Source organism: Lynx canadensis, chromosome C2 (assembly GCF_007474595.2).
Source record: "Lynx canadensis isolate LIC74 chromosome C2, mLynCan4.pri.v2, whole genome shotgun sequence".
NCBI classification, from domain to species: Eukaryota; Metazoa; Chordata; class Mammalia; order Carnivora; family Felidae; genus Lynx; species Lynx canadensis.
The window spans coordinates 71,513,114-71,532,877 of record NC_044311.2 but is presented as its reverse complement, the minus strand read 5'-3'; the positions used below and the strand labels follow the sequence as shown (position 1 = coordinate 71,532,877).

The 19,764-nt window shown below is 37.6% G+C and overlaps 2 protein-coding genes across 3 annotated transcripts in view; one reads left to right on the top strand and one right to left on the bottom strand.

Annotated features, from left to right (window-relative positions):
- GNB4 (G protein subunit beta 4) overlaps positions 1–19,508 on the top strand; it is a 58,917-nt gene extending 39,409 nt beyond the window's left edge. For both annotated transcript variants that reach the window (XM_030330556.1, XM_030330557.1), the window contains 6 exons: positions 1,513–1,576; positions 3,851–4,013; positions 4,964–5,030; positions 5,175–5,376; positions 14,016–14,232; positions 17,704–19,508. In XM_030330556.1, coding sequence (XP_030186416.1) covers positions 1,513–1,576; positions 3,851–4,013; positions 4,964–5,030; positions 5,175–5,376; positions 14,016–14,232; positions 17,704–17,810 — 820 coding nt within the window. In that variant the 3' untranslated portion in view covers positions 17,811–19,508. The remainder of the gene's footprint in view (positions 1–1,512; positions 1,577–3,850; positions 4,014–4,963; positions 5,031–5,174; positions 5,377–14,015; positions 14,233–17,703) is intronic.
- The window catches only part of MFN1 (mitofusin 1), a 50,735-nt gene continuing 38,829 nt past the window's right edge, over positions 7,859–19,764 (bottom strand). The window contains exons 18-19 of the transcript XR_003971969.2: positions 9,718–9,825; positions 7,859–8,664 (exon numbers count right to left, since the gene is read on the bottom strand). The gene's annotated coding sequence lies outside the window, so the exon portion shown is untranslated. The remainder of the gene's footprint in view (positions 8,665–9,717; positions 9,826–19,764) is intronic.

Genomic DNA, 19,764 nt, shown 5'->3' with positions numbered 1-19,764 from the left:
GCATAAAGTTAGGCCAAATGTTTTACTGTTTTTCTTAAAGAAGTTTAAGGTAAAAAAAAAAGTCTGCCCATTGCTTCAGTGAACTTTTCACTCAAAATATAATCACTTGAAATAATTACTTGAATAAATTACTTTCCTCAGAATTTCTCAAGACTATTACTCTTCATAGAAAAACATCAAGGAACCTGTCTTTATCAGTTCATCACTTAATAGTTCTTCTCACCACGATGCTGATGAGGCCAATTGATTTTTTTTTTTTAAGTTTATTTAGAGAGAGAGAAAAATGAGAACGAATCCCAAGCAGGTTCCCTGCTGTCAGTGCAGAGCCTGATGCAGGGCTCAATGTCACAAACCATGAGATCATGACCAGAGCTGAAATCAAGAGTTGGACGCTTAACCTTCTGAGCCACCCAGGTGCTCCAGATGCCAATTGATTTTTACAGAATCTATTTCTGGTTCTGTCTTGCGTCCTAAAGTTAGATCTTCCCTTTCATAAAGAATTTGCTGCAGTTGCTACATAAAATCCTGCTAATGTTATATATCTGTGGGGAAGGAGGGATCTGGGTGGGTTGGTGACAGGGATAGGAAGGTGACTTTTTGTCACTGGATTTTTTTTTTTTTTTGTATCTTTTAAATTTTATACCATAGTGAAAAATTTCCAAAGGAAAACAAGAAGTTCAATAACTAATAGTTACTTAGAGTTCTTATTTAGCCAGCAAACAAAGCCTTCTGCAGTTGAAGCCCAGTCTGCTTTTCTCACCTGTTATACCCATTTCTCACACACTCTCTGCAACTGGAAAATTCAGTTCTTGAAACACTGTATTTTTCTACCTTTTGTCATTGAACATAGCCTCCTCACAGAATATAGACTTTTCTCTGCCTTTAGCTCTCAGAATTCCATTTTTCATCGTGCATTCTTTTTAGCAAGACTACTTGATTAACTCAACCAGCACTTATTTGGCCCTCTTCTGTTTTTCTGTGGCATTGATTATATACCACCCCTCTGACAATTTTCACTTAATTTATTGTGAACATGTGTAAGTATCTTCTTCTCTGCTAGATGCTAGAGACCTCAAGGGCGGGTGGCATATCCTGCACCACACCTGTAATTCTGCGTTGCATTCACAGGCTCTGAGTTGAGATTTTTGTATGAAGTGAAATATGGTTGTTAGGCTTATATCTACTCAGTTGTCTTTAAAGTCTGTAAATAATCAGTAAGCTAATATCTTCAGAATCTTGAATAGGAACTAGAATGTTGCAATAAAAAAGTTGAATCATTAAAAAAAAAGTTTAATCGTAATCAGACATTTTTAAAATGTTTAAATTTTACTCAATTGTATTTATTGAAAACTTTGGCATGCAGAATAAATTTGACAGGATATTTTCTGGTATCAAGTTTTTAACTAGAAAAATTGTATTTTTCTTTTCTGAAGTGTTCTACATTAATGCAGTGCATGACTAAACTATTTTTTTCTTCTAAGTGTCAAATTATTTTTGTGTTTGTTCCTATAGGTTACTCGTCAGTGCTTCTCAAGATGGAAAATTAATTATTTGGGATAGCTATACAACAAATAAGGTAGGATTTCTTAAGAGAGTGATTAAATAACCTTTTATTTGGCTTGGTGTCCAACAGTTTTTTCCTTTATTTGTTACTTCAGACTTTAATTTCCTTCAAAGATAAATTTATTTTCTCTATTTTAATCTAGTTCCTCTCTTTGGGCTTAGTGTTTGTTTTTAATATTAAGCCCTTTTATGTTCCCAAGGACAACCGCAGGAATATTGTTCAGTGTGTTTTACTTGAGTCTCATATTTTGTATTTGAATATTAGAAAAGAATGTGCATCAGTTTTAAATATAAGTGATTTTTTTATTTTATTTCTTAAGTTTTATTTATTTCAGTAATTTCTACACCCAGTTTGGGGCTCGAATTCATGACCTCGAGATCAAAAGTTGGATGCTCTTAAAAAAATAAATAAGTAGGGGCGCCTGGGTGGCTCAGTCAGTTGGGAGTCCTACTTCGGCTCAGGTCACGATCTCGCGGTCCACGAGTTCGAGCCCCGCGTCGGGCTCTGGGCTGATGGCTCGGAGCCTGGAGCCTGTTTCCGATTCTGTGTCTCCCTCTCTCTCTGCCCCTCCCCCGTTCATGCTCTGTCTCTCTCTGTCCCAAAAATAAATAAACGTTGAAAAAAAATAAAAAAAAAAATAAGTAAATAATAGTTATATGCTCTTCTGACTTAGCCAGCCAGGTGCCCCTGTAAATGATTTTTTTTTTTTTTTTAATTCCCATTTCCTAATGTGGCAATGACCCTGAGATTTTTGTTTCTAGTTGTGGGTGTGCCAGAATGCTACTGTGAACCCTTTCTTTGGTACTCTAGGCATTGATTTTTGTTTCTGGAGTGCTCAGAAGATGCAGTAGATTAGAGGTGGATTACATCTTCTAGATTACAACTTCTTCCCATCTTTTGGCAGACCCCAGGGGGTCTTGCTGTTTTGTCCATTGGAAGGAATCCTTGATGAAAAAGTGTGGAGTGGTAGGGGAAAAGCTTCAGGAAAACTTACATCAAATACCTGTTAGATTCTATATATACTTAGATCACTATTTTTACTAAAGTTTTAAAAGTACAGTTTTGTGAAACAAACAGCTTCAGTCTGGTTGAGATTTTAAAGCTAGCAAGACAGATTTGTAACAGTTTTTCTATATTAATCAACCCATCCAGCATGTCTTTCAACTATATTTTCCTAGAACAAAAATAGAGTTTTAAAGATATTTTAGATTTAAATAAGAACATAATAGTAATAATACAATGTGTTGATTCTCTGGACTATTTAGCCTTGCTATTCCCATATACACTAAATTTTGCCACCTACTTGGAAATAATTGGTATTGGGTAACAAGGCACCAGAATCGTGTGGGCAGATCAGTGCAAACTATTACCATTTTTTGAATTTGAGCACAGAGTATATATCCTATTATTAGAAGGACATACTGCCATCTTTTCATGGAAGAACCATTTTAATTGCTTCTGAGACTTGTGTCGTTCAGTGCTATAGTGGAGGAAATTCTTCTTTTGAGTGTTACTGCCAAAACAAAGAATTTTATTCTTTAACATTTTGCATTTAAAATTTTGAATGGGTAGATTGATATTGAAACATCCTGTGTCCTTGCTTCTTTTAAAATAATAATTTTTTAATGTTTATTAATTAATTAATTGAGAGAGAGACAGAGAGAGAGAGAGAGAGAGAGAGAGTGTGTGCATGCGATTAGGGGAGGGTCAGAGAGAGAGAATCCCAAGCAGGCTCCGTGCTGTCAGTGCAGACCCCACCACAGGGCTCTAGCTCATGAACCGTGCGATCATGACCTGAGCCGAAATCAAGAGTTGGACCCTTAGTGACTGAGCCACCCAGGTACCCCAAGAGAATTTCTGATGAGAACACTTAAATCTGAATGAATTGAGGTTAATACAGAAAAAAATAGGTATTTTAGTATGTATTAGTATTTTTCATTGTTAGCTTAAACCATTGCATTTTTAATTCAGTTTATTTTTATTTATTTATTTATTTTAGAGCAGGCGTTGAGTGGGGGAGGTACAAAGGGAGAGTGAGAGAGAATCTCAGGCTCCATGCTCAGCATGGAACCAGATGTAGGGCTTGATTCCATGATGCTGAGGTCATGGCCTGAGCCGAAATCAAGAGCCAGATGCTTAACCATGCTAAGCCACCCAGGTGCCCCTCGGCTTATTTTTAGATGCATTTAATTTTTAGTAATATTTGCTTCATTGTAAATAGGTTTGAAAAGTGGACTGTTTTTGTAATCTTGGTAACAGTTTTTGTGTGTTATATTTGTTGTACAGATGCACGCTATTCCTCTGAGGTCCTCCTGGGTGATGACCTGTGCCTATGCACCCTCTGGTAATTATGTTGCATGTGGAGGACTGGACAACATCTGCTCTATATATAACTTAAAAACCAGAGAGGGAAACGTGAGAGTGAGCCGAGAGTTACCAGGTCACACAGGTGAGCTTCACTAAGTAGTGTCCTTTCCTTCCAAGTAGGAGGACTCCTAAAGAATGAACCAAACCGATCAAGGGGAATGAGTGACAGATTGTGCTCGGCTGCTGAAGGTTGAGTGTCAAGTGAGAGTAGAAATTACTATGAATCAGGAACACACATACTTTATACTTATACAAGTGATGACCATAACTTTAATAAAAACATAAAAAGAAAGCAAAATAATTTTGTTTTCTCTACAACCATCTAACAATGATGGGATTTTGGCATCTGTACTTAGTTATGTAACTGGAAGTATGTATTAGATACACCGTGTAAAACACTTTTATGTGATAATGCATTGCTTTATTTGCCAATATGTACACCCTAGTGTGTATACAGTAGTGTATAGCATTTGCTTAGTGGTGTTAATAAGGAATTTATTTCCACTTACCAGGTTTCTGCCTCTCTGAATCCTCGACCGTGTTTTTTTACAAAAATCTCTAATGTCATTTTTCTGCCATTTCCATATTTGAAATACTGGTGAATTCTGAGCATTCACATGACCCACTCTCCCCCCCCCCCCCCCCCCATGAAGCCTTCTCTGAGGTGGGTCTAATTTCTCACAGTATTGTTGAAGGATTTCCCTATGTACTCAGCCCAGTCTGTCATAGATGATAGATATTTGTGTAAAGGAATCTCTCAGGTAATTCTAGTAGACAGAAGGGACTCTTGCCTTAATTATAATTCTCAGAGTGTCCAATAAGATGCCATTGACATAGTAAATATCAGAGCTTTTGATACAATTTAGTTGCAGACAGTATAGAACTTGAAGTAACTAAAAGTAGAACTACAGATTATACTAACACTTGTTGCCTGTGTATTGATTTTAAAAAATCTATAGTATTACTATTTCACATGGTAATTGAGTTCATGAACCACAGCCAACCTAAAACATGTTGCTTTCATGCTTGTAGGCTACTTGTCCTGCTGTCGATTTTTAGATGACAGCCAAATTGTCACAAGTTCAGGAGATACAACTTGGTAAGTGTGGCCCACAAGAATACTGATTTGGGGGTTGAGGGTGGTAGTAGGAACTACTTATAAGAATTATAAGTCTTACATAAGTCTTATATCTTATAAGAACAAGATATAATTGTCATTATTATAATTTATTTTTGATTATAGTGCTTTGTGGGACATCGAAACTGCCCAGCAGACCACCACATTCACTGGGCATTCTGGAGATGTGATGAGTCTTTCTCTGAGTCCTGACATGAGGACTTTTGTTTCTGGTGCTTGTGATGCCTCTTCAAAATTATGGGATATTCGAGATGGAATGTGTAGACAGTCTTTCACTGGACATGTGTCAGATATTAATGCTGTCAGTGTAAGTAAATAGAATTTCTAAGGAAAATTTATTGTGCATTTAAACTGTTGAAGTCTACAACATGATTTTAACAACAGAAACTCCAAACGGGTAATCACAAGTAGTTTAAGCTCAAATAAGTACCCAGTGCATATGAGAATGAACTAGTCATATGTAGTTACAATTATTCTATGTATGTCAGATGCCAAACTGTATAGATGTGACTAGGATTTCCAAAAGTACTATGATTGCAATTTATAAAAAATTTTTCTTTCTTTTTTAAGAGTGAGACAGCAAGCCAGGGAGGGGCAGAGGAGAGGGAAACAGAATCTGAAGCAGGTTCTGCACTATCAGTGCAAAACCTGACGTGGGGCTCGAACTCACAAACCGTTGAGATCGTGACCTGAGCTGAAGTTGGATGCTTAAGTGACTGAGCCAAGCAGGTGCCCCTCAGGAGTAGAATTTAGTGATTCATTAGTTACATACAATACCCAGTGTGCATCATAACAAGCACCCTCCTTAATTCCCATCACCCATTTAGCTCATCCCCCAACCCACCTACCTTCCAGCTACCTCAGTTTGTTCTCTATAGTTAAGAGTCTCTTATGGTTTGCTTCCCTCTCTTTTTTTTATTTCATTTTTCCTTTTCTTCCCCTCTGTTCATCTATTTTGTCTGTTTTTTTAAATGTTTATTTATTTTGGAGAGAGACAGAGTGTGAGCAGGGAAGGGCAGAAAGAAAGGGAGACACAGAATCTGAAGCAGGCTCCAGGCTCTGAGCTGTCAGCACAGAGCCCAACGCAGGGCTTGAACTCGTGAACCACAGGATCATGACCTGAGCTGAAGTCAGATGCTTAACTGACTGAGCCACCCAGGTGCCTCCATCTATTTTGTTTCTTAAATTTGACATATGAGTGAAATCGTCTGGTATTTGTCTTTCTCTGACTTATTTTGCTTAGCATAATACACTCTAGTTCCACTACGTCATTGCAAATGGTAAGATTTCATTATTTATTTTTTAATGTTTATATATTTATTTAGAGCACATGTGCACAACTGGGGAAGGGGCAGAGAGAAAGAGAGGGAGGGAGGGAGGGAGAAAGAGCAAGAGCACAAACTGGGGCTGTATTTCCATGAACCATGAGATCATGACCTGAGCTACAATAAAGAAATCAAGGGTCGGACACTTAACTGACCCAGCTACCCTGGCATCCCAAGATTTCATTCTTTTTGATGGCTGAGTAATAACAACAGTCCCATTTCCCCTCGCAGCCTTTGTGCAGCTGTTGTAATTTTACTTTTATATATTTTAAACTCCACAGTACATTGATAACTGCTTTTGCTTTGAGGAGCTGATACTCTTTAAGGGACATTTAAAAAATAAAGTCTTTGTTTACTTACCTAGCTACCATTTTCTGTTTTCAGTCTTGTTTATAGATTCAGATTTTCATCTATTTTCCTTCTTCTTGAAGGGCTTCCTTTAACATTTCTTATAGTGTAAATCTGCTAAAGTCCTTTGGCTTCTGTATGTCTAAAATATTTTTGGGGTGCCTGGCTGGCTCAGTCAGAAGAGCGTGTGACCTGTGAACCCAGGTTTGTGAGTTCGAGTCCCGTGTTGGGTGTGCAGATTAACTTAAAATCGTTAAAAGTTTTTTTTTTTTTTATTTTGCCATCATTTTTTAAAGGTATTTTCACTTTTTTTTTCTTTTGATAAAGATGTTATTCCATTGTTTTCCATGTTGGTACTGATATGAAATGTGCTTTCATCCTTATATTTGGTCTCTACACAGTGTGTCCTTTGTTTTTCTCTGGCTGCTTTTAATATTTTCTCTTTTGGTTAAGCAACTTTATTATGATGTATCTTGTGTAATTTTCTTCACATTTCTTGTGTCTGGATCTGTGGGTTACAATTTTCATCAAAATCGGAAAATTTTCAGCCATTATCATTCAAATATATTTTTCGTCTCCTCTCCTTTGGGGGCTCCAAATACATATATATTAAGACAGTTGAAGTGTTCCCACAGTTCGCTTATGCTGTGTTACTTTTATTTTTCAGCCTTCTTTTTTGCTGTTTTTCACTCTGGATAGTTTCTGTTGCTAGGTCGTCCAGGTTGCTACTCTTCTGCAGTGTCTAATCTGCCATTAAGCCCATATGGTGTACGTTTTAATCAGACATTGCTTGCATCCTTGTCTGTTAATCTATCATCCATGACATTTTTGGGTTTGTGTCAGCTGAATGATTTTTCTAATTGTGGGTCATAGCTTCTTTTTTGTATGTCTGATTTTTTTTTTAATTTAATTTTTTTTTTAATGTTTACTTATTTTTGAGAGTGAGAGAGACAGAGAGTGAGTAGGGGGACGGGCAGAGAGAGAGAAGGAGACATAGAATCTGAAGCAAGCTCCAGGCTCTGAGCTGTTGGCACAGAGCCCAATGTGGGGCTTGAACTTATGAGACCATGACCTGATCTGAAGTTGGACACTTAACTGACTGAGCCACCCAGGCGCCCCTCCCCCCTTTTTAAATTTCTTTTTAATGTTTATTTTTGAGAGAGACAGAGCATAAGTAGGGGAGGGCATGTCTGATTTTCATTAGATGCCAGCCAGACATTGTAAATTTTACCTTATTGGGTGCTGGATATTTTTTTATGTATATAAATATTGCTTTGTTTTAGGGTATAGTTATTTGGAAATAGTGTGATCCTTTCAGGCCTTACATTTCAGTTTTGTTAGGTGGGACCAGAGCAGCATTTTGTGTATGCTTAGGTTTGCCCCACCAGTGAGGGAAAACCTCTCTCTTCCCAGTGAATTATGAGGTTTTCCCTCTTGCTACAGTTGGACAAGCATCATTCCTGGCCCTGCGTGGGCATCAGTTTCCTGTTATCTTTATGGGTGTCTCCCCTGCTTGAATAGTTTCCTCACACACCTGTGATCAGTTTTCAGCTGAGTACTTGAGAGGCCCCTCATCATCTCCTGACTTTTCTGTCTACGAAGCAGTGTCCTGTCTGGTGCTCTGGCCTGTGTACTCCAGCTGCCTTGGACTCCCTGGATTCCTAGCTCTGTCTCCTCAACTCTGGGACATCAGCAGGCTTCATTTGGGTTCCCCTTCCTGGCACCATGACCTGTAAACTTTCTCCAGGCAGGAAGGGGGGTCAGTTATGGAGTTTACCTCATTTGTGTCTTGTCTCTCAGGGACCACTCTTCTTTGTTGACTCATATCCAGTGTCTTTAGAACCATGTTTCATATATGTTGTCCATTTCAATTGTTTTTTTTCAGCATAGGGGTAAATGTGATCAGCATTACTCCATTTTGGCTGAAAGCAGAAGTATAGCCAAAAAATAATTTTTTAAGCATAAAGTGAGCTGAAGAAAGAAACCAATTTTGAGGGGCTTGCCAAGTACTTGAAAGTAATTTTAAAAGACCAACATAGACCCATCCTCTTGAATTTAAAATATCAAAACATAAGGACCAAAAAATCCTAGAAATATTCAAAATGAAAAAGTAGATTACCTAGATACAAAAAAAAAAAAAAAAATCAGGCTAGCCTCACACTTTTCCCTAATAGACAGTGCCTAAAGGCTTCTGAACAATATCCACTGAGTGTTGAGGGAGAAATATTGTGACCCAAGAATTTTAAGTATCAGAGGTCATATTTAATGTAGGGAGAAAAATTCCAGTAAATATGACATAGGATAAGAGATTAAGACCAAATATGAATAACTCAGGGCAATACATGTGTATGGTTGCCACTATTAAAAGATACAGAGTAAGTCAAACTCTGTGTTTACAAGAGCTACATCTAAAACAAAATGGCCCAGGATGGCTAACAGTAAAAATGAAAAAGTGGGCACACCTTAAACTAAAAGAAATGTTAGTAATATTACTATATTTCTATTAAACAAAATAAAATTGAAACAAAAGTTAAAGAAGTTTTATGTTAATAAGAGATGGTCTGTAGGGAAGCCATAACACTGAAATGCCCATAAAGCCAAAACCATTAGAAATGAAGGGAGAAATGAACCCAAAACACCATTGTGTAAGAGAGTTTCGTATACAACTTTGAGGTATTGATATCCTAGGTAGTCAAGAAAAAAACCCTAAGGATTAAATAATACTGTTTAATAATGTTGACTGAATACACTTACTTCACTCTGCACCATACGGATAACCATTCACATAGTAGGCCACAAAAGAAAGAATAAATCTGAGGTTGAATAGTTCAGGACTTCGGAAAAAGGAAAAAGAACAGTTCACACCAGGAGGGTGAGAGGAAGGAGCTGGTAAAGAGAAAAGCAGAAATACGGATTGAAGTGAGAGCCTTTACCCGAACCAACAGGCTCTCCGTTATCTACCCTCTGCCCCTTACCTGCAGTCCATCCAGCCCTGGAGCAGCTGCACCTGTCACATCTGCAAAGTTCTGAAAGACATTCTTTCCCTTCAGTTTAGTGTAGACTTACTCTGTGGCAGAACCTCACTGGAAGGACAAAGAGCTATTTGTATGTAGTCTCTACTTACCCCACTTAGTCTGACCGTGTTGCTCACTCAATACACACTGTTGTGTTTATTTATTACAGTGCACTACTTCAGGACCCAGTGGAATTTTATACACAGCGTATTACTTTTCTAAAATCTGGGAAACAACTGTCCCAAGGTGTTTATATCAGCCTGTTAGGTAGGGCTTGTGGGCCTATGATCACCCATTACCCATGCTGCCTACCTCTTCCTGCGATCTGCCCAGTCCTCACTCTGCCTCAGTCACGCTGGCCTCCATGCCCCCCACCCCCACATTTCCCCCATGGGGGCTGTCATCTTCACTGCTTCCCCCCTCCCTCAGGCTTCCCAGCAGAAGCCCATTGTTCACCTCCTACGGGGCAAGGGGAGGTGTATTTACTAAGTACTTCTCAGTAAAACCTTCCCTGGACACTCTAAGCTTTTGCCCATGCTCCCTTTCCCTTTTCCTGCTTTATTTTTTTTCTCCTTAGTACTTATCTAACATGCTTGTTTTTTTACTTTTTGTGTTTATAGTATGCTTCACAAGAATATAAGCTCCACGGAGACAGATTTTTGTCCGTTTTGTTGACTTCTGTATATCACCTGACTAGCACTCAGAACAGTAGGTGCTCAAGGAATATTTGAATGAACATTTAGAAAATTTCAAAAATAGAAAACTATTAGAAAATTTTAAAATTCGATAATCTAAGACTTTGCTCCCTACATCTCTAGTAAACTTAAGAGGAAAAGGATAAAAATTGCAGATATACAAAATGAAGATACTATAGTAAAGGTTATATTACTCACAGATAAAAGATTTTGTTTTATTTAAAAAATTTTTTAAAGACTTTGAAAATCTTAAAATATATACTGTATAACTTATGGTCATTCCATAAACTGTCTCAATAAGTAAAAACTTGCATAGCTTGATAATTTTCTTTAACAAAAAAATAGCTTTAAAAAAACTTACAGACCCATGTATGTTTTAGGCAAATAATTCATACTTCATTTGAAGGAACAGAAAATTTGAGCACTATTAAATCTGTTCCTAAACACAGAAAAAGGGTCAAAGTTTTCCAGTTTATTGTGTCAAACTAGCATAACCCTTACACCAAAACACAAGACTGGGTACCCCTTAAAACTAGGTAAAACCATCTTAGGAGAAATTATAGCAAATCAAATCCAAAAATGTGTCAAAGTAAGAAGAAAAATGTTAAGTAAAAATTATAAGAATGATTTAATGGGGTGCCTGGGTGGCTCAGTCGGTTAAGCGTCCGACTTCGACTTCGGCTCAGGTCCTGATCTCACAGTCTGTGAGTTCGAGCCCTGTGTCGGGCTCTGTGCTGACCTCTCAGCATGGAGTCTGCTTCAGATTCTGTGTCTCCCTCTCTCTCTGCCCCTCCCCTCCTCTGCTCATGCTCTGTCTCTCTGTGTCTCAAAAATAAATTAAAAAAACATTAAAAAAATTTTTTTAAAAAAATGATTTATTATGGAAATTTTTGTTAATATATTTCCTAATATCAGTTTGTCAGTATTCTGGATACTGAAAGCTGGCTGATAAAAAGCAAACACCCATTATTTGTTTTTGTTTTTTTTTAAGTTTATTTATTTATTTTGAAAGGAAAGTGGGGGAGAGGGAGAGAGAGAATCCCAGGCAGGTCTGCACTGTTAGTGCAGAGCCCAGTCAGTGCAGGGCTTGATTTCAGGAACCTTGAGACCATGACCTGAGCCAAGGCCAAAGTCTAATGTTTAACCGACTGAGCCACCCAAGGTGCCTCCAAACACCCGTTCTTAAAAAACAAAGAATTCAGTACTAGAAAGCTCTTCTCTGCCATTTAAAAACAAACAACCCCCACCACAAAACCCACCTTAAATGAACTGCCAACATCACACACACTTTTGAGTGTATATTAAATCTGCCAGATGCATTTATATCTATATATTTCCTGTCATTCTAAAGGCTATCTTACCTAAGGGCTAATTTCCTGTAGTTCTGAGAGCAGTTAAAACTAGTTCATTGTATTGGTAGAGTGAGCATATATCATCCAAACTGGGAAATGTGAAATTTTCAGTGTGAAAAAGTGCAGTTATTAATTTTGCCAGGGAGAAGGGCATAAACAGAGACTATCCTGTGCAAAATGGGATGGCTGGTCATCCTGTCTCTTGAACATAAATGTTGGCATGCTGTGGCCCCCAAACACGGAGCCAAAAGGGTCGTCTTGATTGGGTGTTCTCTACTAGGCGTCCTTTAGTGCAGGCCCTATAGCTTCGGTTTTGGTCTGTGGTAGAGAACAGGGTTGAATCCATACATGCTGATAAATGTATGCAAATGGCATTGCTGAACTTCCAGCAAAGGAACAACACAGAGGATCTTGCTAGCTGGTAGAATGGAAGGAAGTGGTCAAAACCATTAGCCTCTAGCAGTAAGGGTTTGGTGAAGTGTTTCACATTACTGTTAAAATACAAGTACTTGATTTCTGAGAACCTGTTAACCTGTTAGCACTCCCTTCCTCCACCATCATCTGGGAGTGTGGGGGTTTTTACATTCCATATTCGTGGGGCACCTGACTGGCTTATTTGGAGCATGTGACACTTGATCTTGGGGTTGTGAGTTTGAGCCCCATGTTGGGTATAGAAATTACTTAAAATCTTAAAAATAATAAGGGCCACCTGAGTGGCTCAGTCAGTTAAGCATCAGACTCTTGATTTCAGCTTAGATTGTGATCTCATGGTTTATAAAATAGAGCCCTGTGTTGGGGTCCTCACTGACAGCACAGAGCCTGCTTGTGGTTCCTTCTCTCTCTCTGCCCCTCCACTGCTCACTCACTCACTCACTCAAAAATAAACATTTAAAAAGTAAATAAAATTCCCTATTACTGAATGAGAAGACTGCATATTGTAAACCAATCATTTATTCCTCAAACTAATTTTTAGGCTTAATACAAATTTCAGTTTAAACCCAAGTGGATTTTTTTTGAGATGAGTCAGAGGAATATGAAGAAAAGAAATTTGATCAAATATCTGTGAAATTCAGGCGGGGGGAGAAAAAAGGAGAAAATAAAATGATTTGAATCATAGTAATATGAGTATTTTGCCATACCAGATAGAAAAATTTATTAAGTTATGATTAAAAAAAACCATGTGGTATAAGTACAAGAAAGACAGAACTAATGTTTTTGTGTATATAAGAGTTTAGTGAATTAAAGGTGTGACAACAAAATCAGTAAAATTATTTAGTCAATAGCTGGACAATTGTTTGACTATTAAGAAAATTAAGTTAGATCCTTATACTGAATGCTGTATATCAAATTCCAGATGGATAAAAATTAAGATGTGAAAAATTATTTTTAAAAATTAGAAAAAAATAATTGAATATCCGGTAATAATCCTGAGAAAGGACTTTATTCATAAAAATAATGGAAATCTCAAAAGGAAAGATGAACTTGACTACATAAAAGTGAATATTGCTAAAAAAACATTGCTTTATATTTTAAAAAAACTATAAAAAAACTGTAAAATGTTTGCAAAAAACAAAATTTATATTCATCTAATTCCTTCAAGTACTAACAGCATAGTTAAAATAAGCAAAGATCATGAAAAGTCAGTTCATGAAAGTAATACAGATGACCAACAGGTATATGAAAAAAGCCTTTGTAAAAAACAAAACAAAACAAAAAAAAACGTTGAGTAGTGCCGGTTTCTGAGAGAAAGGGATTTACAAACTAATAACGCATAGCTTTCTAACTAGCTTAACTTTATGCCTAGCCTAGCTGGGATGATTTATGTTCTTTGCTGTAAAATGTTTCCTATTTATTTCTCCTAATGGGATTTTGGAATGTTTAAGAGTACACATACATAAATTCTACAAATAGTAATGTTCGATTTAAATCTTTTAATAAGCCATATGGAGGAGGAACAGAGCCAGCATTTACTGAATACTTGCTATGTGCTAAACCATGTACCTTGCATGTTAGTTCATTCAATCCTAACCAACACTCTGAAACCAAGGCCCAAAGTGTTTAAGAATTTTCAGGGCCCAATAGCTTTTCACCTGGTAAGAAGCCAAGTTGGAATTCAAATCTAGGTCTGTTTTACCCAGAGTCTGTCATCCCACCATAACACGTGGTTTTTGTGTACTTTTACAGAATAAATGTTTGTTCCTTTTCTTTCTAGTTTTTCCCAAATGGATATGCCTTTGCCACCGGCTCTGATGATGCCACTTGCCGGCTTTTTGACCTCCGTGCAGACCAAGAATTACTGCTGTATTCTCACGACAATATTATCTGTGGAATCACCTCTGTAGCTTTCTCAAAAAGTGGGCGCCTCCTGTTAGCTGGTTATGATGACTTCAATTGTAACGTATGGGACACGCTAAAAGGAGATCGTGCGGGTTAGTAAAGAAGTCCACAGTAGGTTTTGATTTTGTTAGGAAACGAGGTTCCTATCAGTTGTCGAGGCCTGGACTCTCCTTAGAGCTGTGGGGAATGATGACCTGGCAGTTCTCATTCATGGTCCTTGTCCTGTGAGTGCGTTTCCAGCCCATAAACCATATTTACATTCCTGTTTTCTGAAGAGTAACATCTAGTTCTATAGTAGCTTCTTGTTTGGTGAGTTTTGCTCTAAAGAGAAATAGTGAATATAATTCAGCGTGGTGTTTTCCAAATTACAGTTTCTTCTAACCTAACAGGAAACTAACTGCTCTGAATCATCTTCCTTCTGAGCAGATCCTGTCTGGGACACAACCTAGATCTGCACTCTCTTCCCTTAGTCCCATGCTCTGAGTTCTCCCCTGCAGCTTCCAGAATATTAGTGAAAGTATCAAGTCCTCCTAGGGACTGTCATTAATAACAACTTACACAGAGTGGTATTATGTATATTTTTAGAATCAAAATTATGCTATGGAACCAAGTAAGTACACGGTTTGTTCCCAAAACAGCAGCCCTCTGGCCGTCAACCCACATTTTCTGTTCCCAGAGGTAGCTCCTAAGTATTCATTTCCATATCTTTAAATAACATGCCTGTATCGCTTTTATTTGATGTGTGTGTGCACACAAACACATGTGCACCCTCCAGTGTGGATTATTTAGTATCCACGTGGGGGAGCAGTGGGAGGAGTGATGTTAAGGCTGAACTCTCAACAGCGAATAGCTATAAGGCTATTTTCTTAAAATATTTATTTGTTGAGAGAGCAGGGGAGGGGCAGAGAGAGAATCCCAGACAGCCTCCACACTGTTGGTTGTGGAGCCCGACACAGGGCCTGATCTACTGAACCATGAGATCATGACCTGAGCCAAAACCAAGAGTCTGACACTTAACTGAGTCACCCCGGCGCCCCAAATGCTTAGAAGTTTGTTTTGTTTTAAAGCTAAAGTCTTTTTTTCTTTTAATTTTTTTTTAATGTTTATTTATTTTTAAGAGAGAGAGAGAGAGACAGCGTGAGCAGGTGGAGGGCAGAGAGAGAGAGAGAGGGAGACCCAGAATCTGAAGCAGGCTCCAGGCTCTGGGCTGTCAGCACAGAGCCCAATGTGGGGCTCGAACTCACAAATGGTGAGATCGTGACCTGAGCTGAAGTCGGACGCCTGAGTGAGCCACCCAGGTGGCCCTAAATGCTTAGAAGTTTAAAAACAACAATTCCATTGGGTCATGATTTTTTTTTTTTTTAAACTTCATGGCATGCTCTGTTGAGGGTTCAGCTTTAACATCGCTCCTCCTACCACAGCCACATCCTTCCCATCGTTCAGTGTTTACCTGATTAGGACTTTTTAAACAGTACGTATTGCAGAGCAATATACACTTGGTGTATATTAGGTTACGTTAATTTTTTGGCTTATATTCTTAGCTTTGATATACTTATTAATCATCAAACTTTTTGCTGGGTTTTAAAAAAATTTTTTTTTAATGTTTATTTACTTTTGAGAGAAAGAGGTGTGAGCAGGGGAGGGGCAGAGAGAGGGAGACACCAAATCCGAAGCAGGCTCCAGGCTCTGAGCTGGCATCACAGAGCCTGATGCGGGGCTCGAACTCCCAGACCACAAGATCATGTCCTGAGCTGAAGTTAGACGCTCAACCGACTGAGCCACCCAGCCGCCCCAACTTTTTGCTGGTTTTAATAGATCTTGGAGTAGATCCATTTTCTTCTCGTTAAGAGATCATCTCTCTCTTTTTCTATCAAATAAGTCTCTAGGTTTATGCCCTGGTACAAGATGATCAGTCATCTGACTCAGAGTAGAGACCTGCGATGTCCGATTCCTGAACACTTTCTCATGTAGTCTTAGTTTATTTCCCCATCTTTGCCCCTTTCTGTTTCCAGAGATGGCTGGTTCCACTAGCATGTAACCCTTGTAGAGGTTCCGTGGTGTGAATTGATTTCTCGGCATACCACAGCATTTGCTTTGAACTCCTCATTTTGTTTGGGGTCCACTAACACAGTACTACCATGTAGCGTATAGTTTTGTTACCACTGCCGGCTCGGTCCTGTCCTTGTGGGCTTGTATTCTTACCTTTAAACTCCTATACAGTTGTTGAGACTTCTGAGGGAGTAGGGGCAATGTTAACATTCCCGTGAATAACTTTCTACATAACAACCTTTCCTAAGAGATGGCAGAAAAGTTCAGTTTCACATTCTGCCTGTAGAAATTTGGAGATACTCCTGTTCAAAGCCAATTACTTTTTCAAGAGGTATTAGGTGTTTTGCCTGGGTTGAATCAGTTAGTATCCATAACAAAATTTAAAATCTGTTTCTTTTCCATGTTTTAGCCTATATTTGAGTTTGAGTGTTGCTTTGCTTACAGCTGCTTGGTTTCAAATGGGCTCAACTGTATACTTTCACAGTAAAGTTGAATGGTGACTTGTGAATTGCTAATTCATTTTTCTTTCCAACGTGACTTGGACTATTTAGTCACTGTTCGTTTTTTGTAATTTTAACCTATAATTATAAATTTGCCCATTGCTAAACATTGCCATACTGGAAGTACTCCAGAGAATATTAGGAGTTAAGAAAGGATGAACTTCTGTTCCTGAAGTTGGGTGAAAATGATAATGCTTCATTGTATAGAGATCCTGCAGACTCAAACACAGTAAAGAAAAAATCTTGAATTTGATATATTCCAATTTTTCTTCTACATCTTCACATTTTCCTCCCAATTATTTGGGAATAGCTCATGTGGTGATGTGAATAGCAGATAAGTTTAACTGTATTTATTCAAATGAATTTAACTTTAATAGACAAAACTAAAACTAGATGTGTTGGTTTCACAAAGTTATAACCAAATATTGCAGTGTTTGCTGTTTAACAACGAAAATATATAAACTGTGTTGGTATTTTTGGAAGTGGTAATGTCAGGCAATTTCATTCTTACATTTCCCACACCCCCTCCTTTTTTTTTTTTTTTTTTTTGAGGGGCGGGGGAGAGACTCTAAAGCAGTCTCCATGCCCAGCACAGATATCAAGGGTTTAACTGACTGAGCCACCCAGGCATCCTGTGTTCTTACATTCTTTCTGTTCTTGTGAAAGGCTACTTCACTGAACTTCCTTTGGAATTTTGTTTTTGTTGAAAATAGCGTAGAGCAATGGCAGCATCTGGAGTATCATGAACTTACTAGAAATGTAAAATATAATCTGTTTTAGATATAAGCATAATTATAAGATCACTTTACAGAAGTGATAAAAGCATGAGCCAACGTACATGTCAAAAAGTCACATAACGGAAAGAATTGTATTTTGTACACATATGTAGCTTATCCCTAGGACCAAGTCTCCCCATTTAGGTTTTAAATACCCTCTTAGATCTTTATGCACATAGTTGTTTAATTCTGAAACTTGTCTGTTGCTAATTTTTTTACTGAACTTTTTGTTTTTCAGGTGTTCTTGCTGGTCACGATAACCGGGTCAGCTGTTTAGGTGTAACAGATGATGGCATGGCTGTGGCAACAGGCTCTTGGGACAGTTTTCTTAGAATCTGGAATTAATAGCATGTGCAGGTTTTTCTGTTCTCCGTTGCTATCTGGAGAAATCAGTGCTACAGCCTATAGCTGTGAGAAGAAAATTCTACCTTATATTTGCAGGTGAAGATTTTTCTATTGAGATAATTATATACAAAAAGAAGCTTTCAGTAAACTATAAAACAAAAAAGTGGGAAAAAAAAAAAAAAAGGCAAGGGTGCTTGCTGAGATCAAAAGGACCAGTGCATTAATTTGAGTTGAGCTAATTTAACTTTGATGAATTTTTGCTTGTACTCAGATTCTTTATTTTCTTTGTGTAGGACAGAATGTACACATTATAGCAGTCTATCATGTTTGTGTGTTTGCATTTTTTTAAGAACTACATTTTTAACTTTCTATACATAAGAATATCACATTTTTGAGTTATGTAATGGAGGAAGTAGGCACAGTGATAGATGGAAGTGATTCCAGATGTATGTGTGCTGTATTTGAAGAAAGTCTTCTTGAAGTCTGACCTTCCTTTTTGATGTAAAAGACATTTGGTTGCCTAATGTTTAAGTATACTAGCAGGCTTAGGTACTTCTGAGGGGAGACCCTTTTGAGTATCAGTAGTTTCTGGTGCATCCTTGGCCATCCTGTGAATTTAAAGAAGTGCTTGTTTTCAGTCCTTGGAGGGGGAGATAATCTGAAGGCCAGGGAATCAAGATTTCATTCTGAAATTTTAGACATACATAATAAACTCCTATATTAATAGCAGTAATTGCATAAAAATTATTGACATTTTAAAAATGTGGTTATGACCAAGACACTTTCAGTAGACCTCTAAATAGTTGGGCTTACTTTCCTATGGATTTGATATTCTAGAACTGAGTTTGTAGGTACACTCATTATTTCAGATTGATGAACGATTGGACTGTCCTTGAATCTGAAGAGTTTTTCCCCAGTGTACTCCATTGACCTACATGTAGATAGGAAATAATGTGATGACATTATATTGTCGAAAGAAGTGTAAAATCTAATCAGTCACTAGACTTGATTAGTTCTAATTGTGTAGTGTAACAAAGTGGCTTTATGAATTTATGTTCAGATAATACAAAATCTGAATTGATATAAATTTTCTGTGACTTAAATTTGAAAGAAATATTAAAGCTTTTTGCTCTTCTGTAGTACTTCTTCTTTTGGCACAAAATACTGGTTTCTAAGTGATTTTTGCCTCAAAGAATGCTTAGATCCAAGTGACTCCACTTGAAAGCCAAAAGAAAAATTCTAAGAGCAGCTCTTTAAGGAATCAGAGGAAAATAGTAAGCAGTTCCTCTGTTCGTAAATGGTATAATGTGTCTGTTACTAGAAGGCCTGCCCGCCCCTCCCTCACGTCAAATTTAAACAAAGATACTTTTCCCCTTGGATTTTCTTCTATAAAGGAAGCTAAATGACAATAGAAGATTGTTAGTCTTGCTTGATGGTGAAGTCATGGGTTATTCTGATATATAGAAGTGCATTGTTTTGTGATTTAGTGAACTGCATCTGTTACTGTTGAGACAGGTCTCAACTTTTCATCACCTGTAACCCTAACCTAAATACTCCCAAACTGTACTTGTGAATTTTCATTTTTATATTGTGAATGTGCTAGTAAGTGAATCAGCTATAATGTATCAGTTTTAAGAACAGCTGATAATAAAAAGGAAAATGGATACAGGAAGATTATGATACAGGACCAAAAAAATACAGTGTAGATGGCAGGCATGAATGTATATTTATAAACACATAAGATTTCTATGAACCTTTTGCAGTTAATGTTTGTGAACTGTCATTTCATAAAGAGCAGTTCTTTGAGATAAGGCAAGAGTATTTTAAAGGAATGTACTCATTTCCCCAAAAGGTGAGGGTCTGCCATGTAGTTCAGCAATTCATTCCAAAATCCTATTCAAGAAAGCATTTCTGCCATGTGCAAAGTAACATATATATATGAGAAGCAAAGTAA